General features: G+C 48.3%; 1 protein-coding gene across 2 annotated transcripts in view; it reads right to left on the reverse strand.

Moving 5' to 3' along the window:
- CLTCL1 (clathrin heavy chain like 1) overlaps positions 1-18,228 on the reverse strand; it is an 804,099-nt gene that overhangs the window by 447,351 nt on the left and 338,520 nt on the right. For both annotated transcript variants that reach the window (XM_069619951.1, XM_069619950.1), the window contains exons 9-10: positions 4,174-4,326; positions 3,626-3,748 (exon numbers count right to left, since the gene is read on the reverse strand). In XM_069619951.1, coding sequence (XP_069476052.1) covers positions 3,626-3,748; positions 4,174-4,326 — 276 coding nt within the window. The remainder of the gene's footprint in view (positions 1-3,625; positions 3,749-4,173; positions 4,327-18,228) is intronic.

The following is an 18,228-nucleotide window of genomic DNA, read 5'->3' on the forward strand; positions in this document are numbered from 1 at the left end:
TCAGAGAAGCCTACTGGAGAGGTCGGAGGGGAAGGGGGAAGAAGAGAAGGATAGGGGCCTGGGCATTGCAAGAGGGAAGAAACCATAACTAAGAATTGGAGATGGGCAAAATTGTAGCTGGCGCCAGGCTCATATGGAGAGTCAGTCCTGGCGCCATAGGCGCCAGGCTCATAGAGTAGAACTTACCTGATGCAGACCATGCTGCAAGCTTACCTGATGCAGACCATGCTGCAAGTGCACCAAGCCAAACGAGGCTTGGAAGGGACTATTTTACCTAGGGACTATTTATTTACTCGGGTGGGGCTGGGGAGGAATACTTACCTGGGACTACTTTGGAGGCTATTTAAACCACGCCCGAAGAGCAGCACACGCTTCGCGTTATTCTGCATCCAGCAGCATAATGCTTACCGTGCCTGAAAGTCTGCATCCAGTGTTCTGCCATGCCCGCCTCGAGTTTGGAGCTCCTAGAAAAAGGGAGAAAGCAAGAGAAAAGGTTAAAGAGCAATTCCTTTTGATCCTTACCTAAATTCCCAATCCATCGCGCCTTCGAGCTGGAAGAAAGAAGTTATTTTATGAGCGCCGCGCTGAACTCAACGGTCTTCGCAGCATCTTCACATTCCACCGCACCCTCCTGCATATTCCCGCCGCATTCCGGCACCTAAGGAGTAGACAAGAACAGCAAGGTGAGCCAAGGGAATACACAGAGGAATATTGGTTACCTCCCCATAGACTTACCTAATTTTACCACCGGGGGTACTATTCCTCTTCACGGGTCGGCGCAGCTTCCACTGCATCTTCGCCGAACCCCGGCCCCTAAGGGGAAACAAAAGGACAGCAAGGTGAAACAAAGGGACCATCAAGGGGAACCCTCCTCACCACAATAGACTTACCTGATTTTACCGCCGGAGGTATTATTCCCCGAGACGTCATACTTTCTCTCAGCGCCTGAATAAGGGAGAAAGCAACAGGTTACATATTGACATTCTTTATCAAACTGTGTTGGAAATACAAATCCTTACCCAAATATTACCGGTTGCCACGAGGAACTCTACACTAGGGTCAAGCTGCAATCTGAAAGGAATCGGACAAGAGTGAAAGTGAGGCATTTGAACTCTTACGAACTACATACTTTTCGGAGTCAATATTGTTCTGGAACTCACCAATTCCTTCGAGCCAGTGAAGCAACTGGTTATCAACGCGCCCGTGCGCTCAATGCAGGATGGAGAGCTCATCTTTTCAAACCATCAGGTGAGACTATAAGAGGGGACATCAAAGGTGGTCTGTGGGGAGAACCGCGGGGGTGGGAGGGGGATTTACGCTCAACCCCACAGGTGGTTAATTCCCTTTCTCCATTTGCAGAAGAATATTCCTACGGGCCAAGCAAACGAAGCTAGGTGGGCCAGTCCAGTCCGTCATCTCGGCCCTACGCGTCACATTGGTGGAGACCGCAGCCGTCCAGTTCAGATAGACGCCTCTGTGGGAGCCAGGTGAGCGTAACACATGGGCCCTCGACCTAGCCCCCAAAACCTCCTCAGTACAGAATACATGGTCTGAGTTCGGGGAGTCGGTCCGTTACAGACGGCCTTGAGCCCGGTCAGAGCTGCTGACAGAGGACCACCATGGACAAACGGATACTGTGACCCGAGGCAATGGGTTTGGGTGGAAGGCGGGAGGTTGGTTGAACACATCCGGGAACTACTGCATCTTATAGGGATTGTTAGGGCCAAATGCCCTATGCTGTTTATTTGAATATGTTCTCTGTTGCTTTATAAAACCAATAAAATCGAAATAAAAAAATAAAATAATTGGAGTGAAAGTTTCCCAACATGCCTCTTCTTCCAGGCCATCTCTTCTTCGACAAAGAATGGTGTTGCAAAGAACCGACAGGTGAGACCTCATGATTCAGCATCGTGACAAATAAGAACATAAGAGAAATATTTAAAAAAAACAAACAATATTTTAAAGCAGTGTTTCTAAAGCAGGCAGACTGCACAGAAAAAGGGAACTGAGGTTACGGGACAGCACCACTATATACACTTGCTCCCAACGTCAGTCCGGAGAGGAACGCATAGCAGTGTCAAGCAGAGCCACAATGCCCCCGGGCGGCGGATAAGTTTCCAAAGAGCGATGGGAGATAGACCGATGAGGAATCCATGGTAGGAAGGAGTACATTAGAAAAGTGCATGCACATTTGCTGGATGCTTTTAGGGTTTGAGGCATTATAAGAAATGGTTTATTTCTAGATACTAAATACTATGCATTATTCTATGCTGCATATCCTGTGCTCCCTTTCTCATGAGGTTAATCATGCCCGATCAAGTAATCCCACCCGGTATTTGCAGAATCCATTAATGGATGCAAGTTAAAATGATGTCAGTTAATCAAATGTGTGAGTTAATAGGCCACTCTTGTCTCAACAGTTAACACTTAGATAATCTATGCACCTAGACTCAGGGCCACATAGGTATTCCCATATGGAACACAATATCTGCCATGAATGAACATAGACAAGGGTATAGTTAGTCCATTCTTTCTGTTCAATGGGAAATTCATTACATCAAATTGGGATTTTATGTGAGTATTATATAAAAGTTGACATGGTTAACTGCACAGTGCTTAAAATACCAACAGATTGCAAGACAGGACACAAATAATGAACTTCCACATCCAGTGTGTCAGTTAGTGAACAAACTCAAGTTGATCACCCCCAGGCGCATTGAAGCAGTTAGGTCCATCTTACCAACAATTCTTCAAAATTAATGAAATCTGTTACCACATTTTCATCAAACAAATACAAGCATCACTATTCCCGCTCATAAAAATGGACCAAAATTCATCAACGGTATAAATTCCTGCCAGTCCTCAGAACCTATAGTCTTATCCTGTAGAGGGGGACAAATTCCACCAACAGATGCTTCACCGTCTAAATGCTTGCACCTCTGTAGATGTGGCACAACTTCTCATTTCTTGGGATCTTTTGCCAAGAACCCAGGTCTTGACAGGTGAATACAGCATTGAATTTAACCTTCAAGTAGTCCCATACACATTTATTTCCCAAGCAATTGCTTATGTACCTCGGACATGGCAGTGGATGATTTTCGATGCAAGATCTCCGCTTGTGTAAAAAGATGCTTTTTCATAGCCTTCCTGTAGAGTGGTAGGGACAAGGTCAAAGGATCGACCACTGGCAACAGCCTTGAAGAGTCAAACACCGGCTAAATCTGGGAAATGTAACTTTTATTCATGAAGCCCATTCTAGACTTGAAATTAGCACGTGTAAGCCAGGTCAGGGAACCACTCTGCATTGACCAATTTCTAATCAGTACATATCAAACTCACTCAACTTCTCCTCAATAGGTTGAAATTTGGGATATTCTTAAGGTGGATTTCTAGAATCTAAAGAATCCCTGAAAAGAACTAAAAAATAAATGTGGAGGGAGTTCTTGAGAGGATGTCGACAGAAGACGTGTGTACTGTGGCCGCGTAACATATCGTAACAAAAACATACAAGTAATGATGTTGCGTGTGAGACACTGTCCTAGTTAATCTCATAACCATAGTGCCAATCCCCTTTGACAAACGTTCATTCCTCTTTAATGCCGGATATCTTCGTCTCTATAAATACCTGGTTAATGTTGGCCAAGGGTTCCTCATCCTGAACCAGCATCTGGGAGAACTGAAGTCCCTGCTCTGGGCTAACGCGCATCACACTTCTCAGGAGGAAGATCCAATCTGGGGTGTAGGCAACCTACAGTGGAGGACACAAGAGCATTGACAGGTCATTCCAGAGCACTAGGCAGTTAAGATCGAGTAGTCTCACATTTAGCATCCCTTCCTCTTTCACATTACTCCCTTGCTCGGTTTCATTCTTCAAATTCACTACTCAATATGAACTGAACAGGCTATGTGCAGTGCCACACTTGCAAACAGGCTTACAAATGATCCTTTCCAGTCACTGAAGTGATTCTGCAAACTAGGAAAAATAATACAGATGTGAGCAAATTAAGACCACCCGCTAATGCGTCTCAATGAGGAATTTGCCTACCATGTTGTATACCAAGATTAAACAGCAGTACAGTTATCTAGCCTGCTGCAGAAATTATTTTATAAAGTCTGCTGCTGTCAAGGAGGAAAGAGGTCAAGCCATTAAATGCTGCTACATACATTACTGACCTTTTTAGCATAAAGCACAATCTTCTGGAACTGTCCAGTCTCTGCAAAGCACTGGATGACTTTGTTTGGTACGTTGGCACGAAGGTAAACACTCAGGGCCAGGGTGGGGTCCACAGCCTTCACCAGGTCTCCCAGTTCCTCTGAGCACTCGAGCTGTCCGGATAAATATGTTAGAAAGAGCCAGGGCATAAAAGCAACGTACATGAACAAGTTCTGCTGCTTCACAGAGAATGTCTTCATTTATTACATGTGACTGCAGACTCTGATGCACCCAAATGTGTGTGTTTCTAAGAGGACACATGATGAAGGGTTGTGGGGGAGTAAGTTGGATTTTATCAATGAGATCTGCTCAAGGTGATCAATTTCCTGGTAGGAGCACCACCTCTTAGTGCTTCAAGGTGCAGCAATAAACACCCAAAAATATTCTACAGGATAAATGGCAGGGTGTACAATTCACCAGTTTAAATCAGGAGTCACTGCAACCTCAGGGCAAAAAGATAAATGGGACTGGGTGGCTTTCACACGCATGGGCATTTGGAACCCACAAGCTTTCACTTCCCAACCAACATGCAAACATTCGAGACAAATGTTTGAGGAAAAATGGCAAAGTATATTGGGATTTTTGTACCGGGTACAACTAACATGCAGGTAATAACCAGGCCAATTAATAACACTATGAAAACAGCCATTTAGCAGTATTGCTGTGCTGCTACACAATCTCCCTTTGCCAGGTTCAAAACAGAATGATTATTGTTAGCAGTGGATGCCATTCATGAAATCATGGCTGCTGCAAAATTATAGTAGGTTATATGATACAATATATTTTATTTATAGCGTGCCCATACACAAGTGTTTCAAAGGCGACGAGGCAGGGGGGGGGGGAACAGGGTCGGGGGGACAAGACAACGATCTTACTAGGCCCAGTGACATTGAGATCGCACAAGTTCATGGGAAAGAAAGGAGGAAAAGTGACGGGAGGAGAAGCAAGTGCAAGACATAGGATCTAAACATCAAGAGACAAAAAGTGCGGCCAGCAGATGGCTGTGCAAGGATAAGTGCAAAACAGCAAGTGATAGTGCAGGTAGGGGGACTGTAGGGTTACAGCTACAGCTCCAAGTGCAGGGTTGCCAGGAGGGCAGGGACCTGGGCCAGTGGTTCAGAGGGTAGCCAGGTATCCAGTGCAGTATCAGACAGGAGATCAGCAGGGAAGAGGAAGAGAAGGCAGAAGCAAAGAGGAAAGTCTTGACCTGCTTCCGGAACCGGAAATGGTTCTGCTCAATTTTAAGAGAGGCAGGGATGCTGTTCCAGAGGGAGGCGCCAGCCGAAGAGAGAGATCTGCCCCAGTTTGTTGCTTGGAAAAGTACCTGACCCTCAAGGAGTTGGAGGAGCGAAGGGCTCGAGTAGAAGTACCTGACCCTCAAGGAGTTGGAGGAGCGAAGGGCTCGAGTAGGAAGATATTTCAGGAGAGAAAGCTGGAGATATTGTGGTCCCATGCCCCAGAAGGCCTTGTGGACGATGCAAAGGGTCTTTAATTTAATCATTGCAGCCACTGAGTGCCAATGGAGGGATTTCAGTGCTGGAGAGATACGCAACCAAGGGAGGCCGATCAGAGAGTGAGGGGAAAGAGGGTGCAGGTGGGCCAATGAGGCTTCCCTGTTAATTTCTCTTTCATGTACTTGAGTGAACTACTGTTTCCAAATAGTAAATAGGGATTTCATTCCCTTTACCTTTTGTATAAGTGAGCCAGCCCACCCATTTTAAGTAGATTGCTGGAGGGATACAATTCATCTCCTTTCTTACTTAACTGGTAACATTTTTGTTACAATTGCGAGTTTAGTTGATTGGCTGGCGGCAGTGGTTTTACCTTTATGACTTTGTTTATATTACTCGCAGGCTGTTGGATTCAGCCTCAGTAATGCGCGGGAGGGCTATCATTTTTCTAAAATGCTGGGATCCTTTTTCGCCATTTCTTGTGTGCTTGCGGGTTTCTGAGATCTTCCCCTGGCATTCTAGGCAGGAATGACCTCAGTGAAAGTTTTTGTCTTCAGCGGGAATCCTTTGCATTCCCTGCCCAGGCTCCAGAGTGTCTGAGAAGACAGTCAGCGAGGGAGGAGTCCAAAAACTCTGCAGCCCTTTGTCTTTCATCTTGCCTGGCGGCAGACTGTCTTGATTGCTGCAAAATGCAGGGAGAGTTACAGTATTAAATACTAAAAACCTAGAAGCTGCTAACAAGTCGACCACTTGAGCTGAAACCGAAGAGGAAGGTGAAGAAAAGACGGCTATAGTGATTTTCAGTGACCAGAGAGCCTGCTGTAACCCTTCCTTCCAATCGACTTGGGGGTCCCGAACGCAACTCCTACCCAGAGATCCACTTGTCTCAAGAAGACCTGCATTTTGAGTCCTCCCACGGCATGCTGCGACCTTGCTATGTGGCAATACCCCAAGTTCCCGAAGGAGCAGGAGCTCCCCTCAATCACTGCCGGAGCAGTGCATCACCAATCTCACCATCCCTCGGCAGCAAGGTAAGCCTGCAGGCCATTTGCTGCAGCAGAATCACCAGCTGGCCGCAGCGCGGACGAAAGCAACGAATTCCATGCTAATTATAGCATAAATGGTATCTGCCCGAAAACAACGCTTTTAAAAGCATTTGCACCTATTTCTCGCATCCTGTCCCGTTGGATTGCCCAAGCGCCGCCATCAAAGGACACGAGGCTGTCCACTTGCCAAAATGGCCACCTCCTTCACATAGGTCTGTGCCCCTGCCCAATACTCCCACCAGCCTCTATCCTGAGGTCGGATTGGCCCAGGCTGCCCTCTTCTCCACCTATCACGCACCGTCAGGCGCAAGCCGTCATCCAACATGAAGGCAGGCACAAAGGTTTGTGCCTGTCCAGAGAGTGACCAGAGGGCAAGGCCGGATGCCCTGCTGCTCCTGATTCTTCCCGATTACCGGCTGATCCATGTGCATTACCCAAGAAGCTGTGAATGCACTCTTAAATGATCTGGTAAGCACTACATATTCAATCCTCATTGCCTCTGATAATCACTGAACCCATGCATTTAACAATCATCTATGCGCAACATAACGACTACAGTGACACTTACAGTGAGGCTACAGCCTGCCATTTCTACCTCCGGCACTAGTATGCTAAGGTGTCATCCTCTGTAGCCACCCTGGTCTACTTCACACTGAACTGTTTTGAAGTAACCGTGTTCTCTAATCTTCCGTTGCCACTGCTCCCTGTACAGGGATCCTTATTGGGAAGACTATGTTGCCCTGTCAACTAGAATCAATGCCGAACTTTATGGGCCACCTGCCTCAATTGCCTGTCATAATCCCCTGCACTGTAACCTGATAGAGTAGAATGCCTATTGTTATAGTCTGCTATTGCCCGCTGCACTGTACCAATCACTCCCACAGCCGACACCAGGAAACTGAACCTAGCTATACCGCAACGTGACCCTATTGAAATTGCTCCTAGCGGTCTGCACAGTGCATTCTAGCCTATACTGTGAATCTTTGAATTTAGGTGAACCCCTGCTGCTATAATTGCTCCTACCTGTTTGCACATTGTATTTTTAGCCTAAATTGTGATTTAGAATCTAGGTGAACCCTGCTGCTACAATTGCTCCTACCTGTTTGCACACTGTATTTTTAGCCTAAATTGTGATTTTGAATCTAGGTGAACCCTGATGCTATAACTGTGCCTATCTACTTGCACGTTGCATTTTTAGCCCAAATTGATTTTCAAACCTAGGTGAACCTCTGCTGCTATAATTGAGCCTACCTGGTTGCACATGCATTTTAACCTATTTCACCCAAGTGAATTTTGATTTTAGGTGAACCCTCATATGCCACATTTGCCATCCTGATTGTACCTTATAGTCGCTCACTGGCCACATTTGCCTCCTTGACTGTGCCTCTTACTGTTTGCAGGCCACATTGACATTTTTTGTGTACCTTAGGATGCACTACAGCCCACTCTGAACTAATCTGTTCATGCCTACCACTAGCCAGGGCCACCCAACCCAATTTGACTGTGCCCACGACTACCCCAGCCCTCCCAGCATACAATCATGCCCATGGCCCCCTGCAAGCTCGCTGCTGCCTCTATTACGTTGCTCACTCTCCTTGCAACACTTGCTGGTCTCCAACTTTACACCACACTCCGCCCCATCACACCCACACCACAAAGCCCCTTCCCCAATCCCACGCTACCCACTGCCCCGGATACCTCACAAAGACACGCACCTCTCACAGACGCACCCACCGCACCCTGCATCTCAATGCATCGACTGGATAGACTTAGAGCTTTCACACTGACTGCAGAATTCAGCACACAACCCCCTCCCATAGAACACAGACTATGGATTGAGCTCCCGCACCATTTCCAAACACATCCCTCGCACTGAACATCCACATACCTACAAACACCCACTCACTAACCAAACCATACAATACCCCCACATTGTCACCACACATAACATATCATACACATCCACCACCCATACATCCTCAAACAAACTGCACACACCTCACATCAAATGTGCCCTCCTCAATCTCCGCTCCCTCCCAGCTCACGCATCAGATATTCATGACCTCATAACCAACAATAACATTGACCCATTAGCCATCACAGAAGAATCAGGCCCCGCTGTTGCACTACCACCAGGCTTCACCATACTCGGACAAGACGGACCTGAACGAATAGGAGGAAGAGTAGCCTTCATCTACAAGGAGAAACTCCAGCTCCGACCTGTCAGTCACTCCTCGACCAGCAACTCTGACCTCTTATCGGCCAAACTGACACTATCACCCAACAGCACCATCAATATTCACTTACTATACCGTCCCTTAGGCCTCACCCTAGACTCTCAGGAAAACATCATCCACATTCTCAGCAATAATATCAAAAGCTCCACTAAAACACTTCTATTAGGAGACCTCAATCTGGGATTCAATGATACTACAGACAAACCTGTGGTCTCCCTCACCAAGGAACTTAGTGACCTAGGCTTCACCCAGAAAGTAGAAAGTCCAACGCACTCCAAAGGCTGCATTCTAGATGGGATCGCGGACCATAATTGCCGCTCTACTATCACTTCCAACACTTCACTGCCTTGGACCAACCACAACTGTATCGAATTCTCGATTCACATCACCAAAAACCACAAAACCCTGACCCCGGCTATCGCTGCACAAGTCAGAAGCTCTAAAAAGCTTAAAGAGAATAACCTGCGCCCCTACCTCAACACCCCCGGACTAGCACCTCCATTCGCTAATTACCCCAATATTCTAGCAAGCATCTACAAATATGTCATCACTAAAGCCATAAATTAAATAGCACCACTCAAATGTAAAATAGAAAAGAAAATCACTACACACCAACTCCTGGTTCACTGAATAACTGCACTCAATGCACTCCCACAAAAGAGCAGCACTAATAAAACTGGCAAACCAACCGCTGCAGCAATGCCAAAATCAAATTCAACTTAATCTCCCACCAATACAAAACAGCCATCACTGCTGCAAAAGCCAATGCCTTCAACACACGTATCTCCAATGCCAAATAGCACTCTAAATCTTCGCCATTTTTAACGGGCTCATCTCCCCCCAATACACCTGATGAAATAATCAAAGATGAAGCCTGGTGTGCTACACCCGCCTCGTCCAAGTCCACCATACCGGACTTCTCTTTCAGAGAAGTCGCTGAACCAGAAGTCATCAACTTACGAAAAAAATCTCAAACCCTCCCCTTGTAAAGGCGATATATGCCCCCCAAAGTTCATCAAAGACTGCACAGACTGCTTTGCGCTGCTCTTAACGGCATTCATCAATGTGTCCTTTAAATCAGGCATTATCCCAGCGAGCCTCAAAGAGGCTTGGGTCCGACCCCTCCTAAGAAAAACCTACAACCCAACAATTACAGACCGATAACTACAGTGCCATTCCTCTTGAACCTACTGGACAAAGCCGCAAACTGCCAAATCCAACACTTTCTGGAAACCCATCCATCCTTGGGACCAGGCAATCAGGCTTCCGGAAAGGACACGGCACCGAAACAGCACTGGTGGATCTGAAGAGTCAGATCACCCAAATCATGGATAAGGGCAAGCCAGCACTACTGCTCCTCCTAGATCTATCAGCCACTTTCGATCTGGTTGATCAAAAGACCCTCACCTCACACACTCAGCCAATTTCTCTAAAGAATCAGCTCTCTGGGTCACCTCATTCCTCGAGGGAAGAGCCATGAAAGTCTTCTCGGATACTGCCAACGCCACACCCACTACAATCCATTGCGGAGACCCTCAAGGATCCTGCACTGCACCCACACTTTACAACTTGTTCACTAAGCCTCTCTTCGACAAACTCTACTCACATGGTATCACATACACGAACTAGGGGGACGACACACAAGTACTTCTACCTCTCTCAGGATCATACCACGAAGACGCCAAGGCACTCCACACAATCTACTCCATCATCCAGGCATGGATGGCAGTTAATGGCCTCTGCCTTAATGGAGACAAGACTGAAATCATGATACTAGGGCAACAGAGCACCCTAGACAAACTGGACAAACTATACACCAACTTCTCCATTGACAACTCTATCATCCCCATATCCACAGCTGTCAAGACACAGATTATACCTGGACTCCTCACTATCAATGACCAGACAAGTAAGCGCAATCACTTCTTCATCTGCGCATACCACCAAACCCAAACCCCATCAAGCCATACCTCTCAAAAACTAACTGCCTCTCAATAGCCAGAGCAACCATTGGAGCCAAACTGGACTACTGCAATGCCCTCCTAGCAGGCACATCAGCAAAAAACCAAAACAGACTACAAGTCACACAGAACAATGCTCTCTGGACCGCTCTGAGCATCCCAAGAAAAGAGCATATCTCCCAGGCCAGAAACTCCACCCAATGGCTCAAAGAGCGGATCACTCTCAAAATCCTCACCCTCTCACATGCCTCTTGCTTTTTCCGCCCCGCCCTACCTATCAGAGACCATCTCCAAACCCGCTTCCTCACGTCCCACCAGGACGCAATACACCAATTTACTCCACATCCCATGCATCAAAAAAGATAAAGCCGGTGGCCTAAGCTTCCCCTACATTGCTGCCAAGTCCTGGAACGCTGTACCTGCAGACAGAGCCGAGAACTCACTCCCGATTTTTCGTATGAAACTGAAAACCTCTTTCCTTGCACGATAATATGTGACACTCGCCAACCTTTGTAAATATTCTGCACTGTAAATTTGTACAAATGTCATACTTTTTATTTTTTGCTCCTGTGAATGAGAATGCATTACTTACCGTAAAAGCATTTCTGATGGTTGTATCTGCTTAGATTCACATGCTGTGCATAGGTCCGACATCCAGTGGTCACTGCGGAGTATTGCATTTTGTTTTTCGTAGTCGAAAAAGGGACGTCGACAAGGCGTGTCTGAAACACTATCCCTATAGTGACGTGCGTTGTACCCACAATCCCTCACGCATCGAGGTCCCTCTGTATTTTTCTGCCCTGAGGGAGCCTTCTAGACGCGAGTGAGTACAGAAAAGAGAGATATAAAGGAAGTCTATGTTCCTTCCATCCGAGCGGGGAGGAAGGGTGGGCGCATGTGAATCTAAGCAGATACAACCATCAGAAATGCTTTTACGGTAAGTAATGCATTCTCTTCTGATGTTTGTTAATCTGCTTAGAATCACATGCTGTGCATAGACTAGCGAGCAGTACCCGGAGTTGGCGGTGGGTTATGAGAAGGAACAGTAGAGAAAAGGTGTCGTAATACTGCCTGTCCCACCTGGGAGTCAGATCTAGAGTGTGCATCTAGACAGTAGTATTTTGTAAAGGTGTGCACAGAACTCCAGGTAGCGCTTTGCAGATGGACTCAAGGGGAACATTTGCAATGAATGCTATGGATGCCCCCGTGCCTCGAGTAGAGTGTGCTCTTGGCCTAAAGGGCAGTTCTCTCTTAGCAAGAGTATAGCATAGAGTGATGCATTGAACAATCCATCTAGAAACAGTGGATTTTGAAACCGCATCTCCTTCTCTTCCTGCTGCCACCGAGACGAAGAACTGATTAGTCTTCCTCAGTGGTCTGGTTCTTTCCATGTAGAACATGACCGCTCTGCGTACATCTAGTGTGTGCAGAGTCCTTTCTCCCAAGTTGGAAGGATTTTGAAAGAACGTTGGTAGTTCTAGGCCTTTATAACAGGTATCCTCCACCACGACACTGAGTTGGGAAGTGGTGTATGCAGAAAGTGCCGCTAGGTGGACTTTAATGGAGTTATTAAACACTAGACCTGAATCCAGTAGGTGGGTCAGGTATAGGACAACATGTGTGGGAGAGCAGTCAATAGGGTTGATGCTTTTACTCCTGCACCAGATGACAAATCTTTTCCACTTGCTAGAATAGCAGTGGCGAGTGTTAGGTTTTCTGGCTTCCCTGAGGATGTCCATGCATCTTTGCGGGAGTTGTAGATGTCCGAACTCTATGATTTCAGGAGCCAAGCTGCTAAGTTCATGTTCTGGGGGCATGGATGCAGAGTCCTGCCCTTGTCCTGAGACAGCATGTTGTACGGGCAGGGGAGTTTTACTGGGGGAGATAGAGACATCTCCATCAAGTGAGCGAACCATGGTTGTCGGGCCCACATTGGGGCCACTAGTATCATGGTTACTTGTTCCTGGTGCATCTTGTGCACCACTCTGTTGAGAAGGGGAGTCGGGGGAAAAGCGTAAACAAATTTCCCTGACCATTGCATCGACAGACCGTTCCCCTTGGATTGGTTCTGGGGGTACCTGGAGGCGTAACTTAGGCATTGTGAGTTCTCCAGGGTTGCGAACAGGTCTATCTCTGGGAATCCCCATTATGTGAAGACGTCGAAGACTATGTCTTCGTGCAGGCGCCATTCGTACTCTTCGGGCAGGGGGAAATCTCTGCCGAGTCTGTCTGCCAGCAGATTGAGTTCCCCGGGTACATGTAGTGACAGTAGGAACATGTCCTGTTTGAGAGCCCACTTCCATATATTCTGGGCCAGTTTGGACAGGCCTGGACAGTGGGTGCCCCCCTGCTTGTTGATGTAGTACATGGCTGTAGTACTGTCTGTAAGGACCATTACTGTCTTGCCTTGTAGGTGTTCCTGGAAGGCTTTTAGCGCCTTGAACACAGCTAGTAGCTCCAGTAGATTTATGTGTTTGGATGCTACGTTCGGAGTCCACAATCCGTGAGCAGTCTGATGGGATAGGTGCGCCCCCCATCCTGTGAGGGATGCGTCTGTGGTTAGAGTGGCTTCCGCCGCGGGTGTGGCAAAGGGTTTCCCTTTTTCCATGTTTTCCTTTGTCCACCACCGTAGCGAGAGAACCAAGGCTTGCGAGACCACTGCTAGATCCTCCCATAGTCCGCTGGCCTGACACCACTGGCTGTTGAGCCACTCTTGCATTGGGCGCATGCGCAGGCGCGCGTGAGGTACCAAATAAATACACGACGCCATCATGCCTAGCAAGCGCATTGCTTTGCGTACCGTCACCTCTCGACCGGTCACATATTGAGGGATCTGAAACAGCATGTTTTGGACCCTCTCTTTGGAGGGGAAGACGAGCACGTCCTTTGTTTGAATTGGAGCCCCTAGGAATTGCTTGATTTGACTGGGGTCTAAACTGGACTTCTTTTCGTTGATGTAGAAGCCCAACTGGAACAAAAGGTCTACCGTCTTTTGGGTATTGGAGAAGCATGTTTCGTAAGAATCCCCTGTTATGAGCCAGTCGTCGAGGTAAGGGTAAACTGGGATGGACAACCTGCGCAGGTGGGCCGCTGCCACTGCCAGCACTTTCGTGAATACCCTTGGTGCCGATGCTATGCCGAAGGGTAGCACTTTGAACTGGTAGTGTTTGCCCTCTATCATGAACCTGAGGTATCTTCTGTGCGCTGGCAACATTAAAATATGAAAGTATGCATCTTTCATGTCCAATGTTGTCATGTAAGCTCCCTGAGAAAGCAGTGGGATCACTTCCTGTAAGGTTACCATACGAAACTTTTGGGGTTTGATAAACTTGTTCGCTGGGCGCAGATCTAATACAGGGCGCATGGTTAGGTCCTTTTTGGGTACAAGGAAGTACACTGAATAAATACCTTCCGTTACCTGAGATAGAGGCACGACCTCTATGGCTCCTTTTTCCAGCAGTTGTTGTACTTCTTGGAGAAGGATGGCAAGATGTTCCGGTGTCATGCGACGTCCCCTCGGGGGTCTGTAGGATGGGGAACTGTTGAATTCGATACAGCATCCGTGGGCTACGGTGGAAAGTACCCAACGGTCTGACGTTATCTCCTCCCATGCAGGAAGAAAGGATGTTATCCGGCCCCGACCGGTGTTGCATGGGAGGAGACGCGAATCTTCGCGTCACTTGGAGTTGTTGGGGGCTTGGGAGCCTCTGGGGGTGGATCCCCGACCTCTCCCTTTACCCCGGCATTGGCCTCTTCGGCTGTACTGCCCACTATTGGTCTGGTAATTGGTGGCAGGGTATTGTTGATGCTGACTTTGTTGTTGTTGTTGGCGTTGGCCACGAAAAAAGCGTTTGTTGCCATAGCCGCATCTGGTAGTGGGCTTAGAGATTTGGTCAAGAGTCTTGATCGTATCGAACTCTTTTTTAGCCATCTCTAGAGCTTCATCCACCGCTTTTCCGAAGAGGTTAGAGTCTTCCACAGGTTTATTTATTAAAGACGCCTGTGTCTCTGGTTTAAACCCTGAGTTGCGCAGCCATACATGGCGTTTTAGGAGTATTCCCTGCACCAGGGAACGTCCCGCTGTTTCTGCCGCGTCCATAGAGTTTTGTACAATGCTCTGGTTCACCTGGGTTCCTTCGCCAATAGTTGAAAGTAGGCGTGTACGTAAAGGCTCCGGTGCTTCCTCGGCGTCCTTGCGCAGTTTGGCCCACTGCGCGTCTGCATAGCTAGCAAGCAAGGAATTGTTGTTCGCAATTCTTGCTGAGAAGGCAGCCGAAGAAATTACTCTTTTTGCAAGGGCATATAGCCTTTTGCCCTCCTTGTCAGGGGGTGCCTCACTGGTGGAAAGTGGTACCCCTGCCCTCTTTCTAGTATTAGATACTACTAGGGAATCCGGAATGGAATGTCCCCTAATGTAGAGCGGGTCTGAGGGTGAAGGAGTGAAAAGTTTTTCAATTCTCGGATTGACCCCTCTGATCAATGCGGGAGTGGCCAGCGAAGGGATGATTCTTCTCTTCACTGAAGCTAGGAGGGGAATGGTCTGGCTGACCGGGGGTTTCTCTTTAATTACTCTTTCCACAAAGTCTAATTCTGGAGAGAGCTCCCCAGTGTCCAGTTCGAAATGCGCTGCTGCTCTGCGCAAGAGGGCATTGAAAGTGGGCTGATCGTCAATTGGAGACGTGTTCCTAACCGGTGAATTGTCAGGAGGATTTAGGTTTAGGACATCAGTGTCGGAATATACTGATGGGGATTGCCAGGGGTGCGAAGGTCCTTCTTCTGGATTTTCTCCGAAGCCTTCCTCTATAATGTCTGGCCTGTCTTCCAGACATTCCTCCTGGTTCTGTCCTTCATCGTCCATGAAATCATCCTCTTCCTCCAAGTATTGTTCCTCCCCAGTGAGGTCGTATACGTTATGGAAGTCTGAGGCTGTGTCCTGCTGGGGATCGACTAGCCTCGGATTTCTGGCCCTGGGGTCCTCCTGAGGCCCTTCTCTAGTCCTCTTGGGAGTTTGAGAGGTCTGGGTATTAATAAACCTTTCCATCCTCTCCATACAGAGGTGGAGTCTTTCCATGGTTTCATGGGGTACCCCAGAACGGTCTGGCGGGGGAAAAATAGAGTCATCTAGCTGGAAACGGCTCGACCTCTCCCAAAGCGTCGAGGAAAGTGTCCCGTCGCCCTCCGAAAAACCTTCAGGTGTGCTGGGTGACCCCCCGACTGAAGGGGGTAGTCCCTGCCTTCCTTCGGGCTTTTTCGGCGTGTCTTTCGACTTGTGCGTAGCGCTCGACGTGTCCTTCGGCGTACGCTTCTGGGCGTCGGCTACAGCGATCCTCGCCAAGTTCTCGGCGACTCGTTTGTCGGCGGAAGCTTGCGTTTTCGACGCTACAGGTGTCGATCGTTCTACGGCGGTATGCGCCTTTTGTTGATGCGCGCCGGCCGATGGTTTGGGGGCGGCGCCCTTATTTGCCGAAAGCCCTGTCGCTGGTCGCGGCTGCGGTTGCGAGAGGGGCTTCGAACCCGAACGGTCAGAGGAGGCCGCCGGTGGAACCTGCGTCTTCTTGGGTGCTGAAGCTCTTTTCGTCTTAGACGAAGAAGAGCCGTGGGTTGTGTGCTTAAGTGAGTGTTCATCCCCATAAGCAGGGCGTGAGCCGAGCCCGTCGGGGCCGGGGACAGACGACGAAGCGCGCGAGCGCTCCTTAGAGGGGTTTTCGACTTCCGTAGCGGAGGTCGTGTTATCGCGTTCCTCGTCACTGTCGGTGGTAGCAGCGGCGGGTGAACCTTCGGCCTTCGACATCGCGTAGGCCGCCCACCTTTTAACCCTACGGTCTTTTAGAGTTTTAGGCTTAAGAAGCCGACAAGCCGCGCAACCTTCCTCCTTGTGATCGAGGGGCAAGCAGCGGTTACACCGTGAATGATTGTCCTTCCAAGTAAATTTGCCCTTGCAAAGCGGGCAAAACCTAAAGGGTGTCCTCTCCATAGCCGAGGCAATAAATCGCGATAACCACCCCAAGGGAAAGGAAGGGGAAAGGGAAAGGCATTCTCAGAAAAGACCCAGAGACGTCCCACGACCCCACTCTCCCTACTGTACATGGCCTGCGAGGCCAGGCCACGTGTTCGGCAACGCCGAAGGATTTCCTCCGCTCGACCCTCCGTCGAAGATCTTGCTCGGCGGAGAACAGCTTCACAACTGCGTCGAGGGAGGGATTATTTAATATTAATGAGAAAACGACCAAAGGTCTAGGAGTTGCAATGTCTCTCGAGGAGCTCCGCGCGAAGGCGACCAGAAGCTGGGCGGAAAAAAACAATCTGAGGGACCTCGACGCGTGAGGGATTGTGGGTACAACGCACGTCACTATAGGGATAGTGTTTCAGACACGCCTTGTCGACGTCCCTTTTTCGACTACGAAAAACAAAATGCAATACTCCGCAGTGACCACTGGATGTCGGACCTATGCACAGCATGTGATTCTAAGCAGATTAACAAACATCAGAAATTGTATTATGCTTGTATATGCAACTAAGATATGTCTGTAACAAGCGCCATGATGCCTCCGGGCTGACGTGCGCTCTACAAATCAGAACAAACAATACCCGGGGACCTCAAGCCATTGTGCGGTACAGTCTCTTCTGAATTCTGAAGCTTGCTGAAACTTTGGGGGCATACTGCAAGACCTACAGAGACTTGATTTTGAGTTCTTCGAAGTCCCCGCACCAGAGTGTTGGACCAGTTAGCAACGAGAATCCGACTGGCAATATTCAGTCCTTTCCCGGCTTCTGAAAAGGGCTGCCAAAACCACAGAACTGCATCCAGCAACAAAGAAACCCTTGCCTGGAGCCTTCCCGTTGATCGCTGCTGTAAATTCCCTTCCAGTGTCAAGTCTTCAGTCCTCATGACAAGGAATTAATCGACCAGGTTTTTGGCTACAGATCCTGAAGACATCCAGCAGCAAACTCCTCTTGTGTGTACTGTGTTGGCTGAAGGTATTGTGCAAAGACCAAACTCGAACCAGGCGCTGGGTCAGGGATGCTGCTTGTATCCATAAGCGATGGGTCGAATTAAACAATCCTAGAAGGGCTGAGGATGAGGCGTGAAAATAAACGTTGTGAGGGGAAGAGTTGACCGCACTGATGGTGCATGCGCTAGATCATGGGAGTTAATGCTGTAACTGGAGTTCATAGTCCTGCATGTTCTATGTCCTAGTGAAGAGGGAGGAAGAGCAAGTGTTAGGGACGGTGAGGTGGCATGGGGGCTGGCAAGCAGCTAGGCAGGGATAATCAAGGGAGCATTTATGAAAAGCAATACTTTCAATCGTGCCCATAAAA

Source organism: Ambystoma mexicanum, chromosome 10, assembly GCF_040938575.1.
Source record: "Ambystoma mexicanum isolate Mex_15411 chromosome 10, UKY_AmexF1_1, whole genome shotgun sequence".
In the NCBI taxonomy this organism is placed as follows: domain Eukaryota; kingdom Metazoa; phylum Chordata; class Amphibia; order Caudata; family Ambystomatidae; genus Ambystoma; species Ambystoma mexicanum.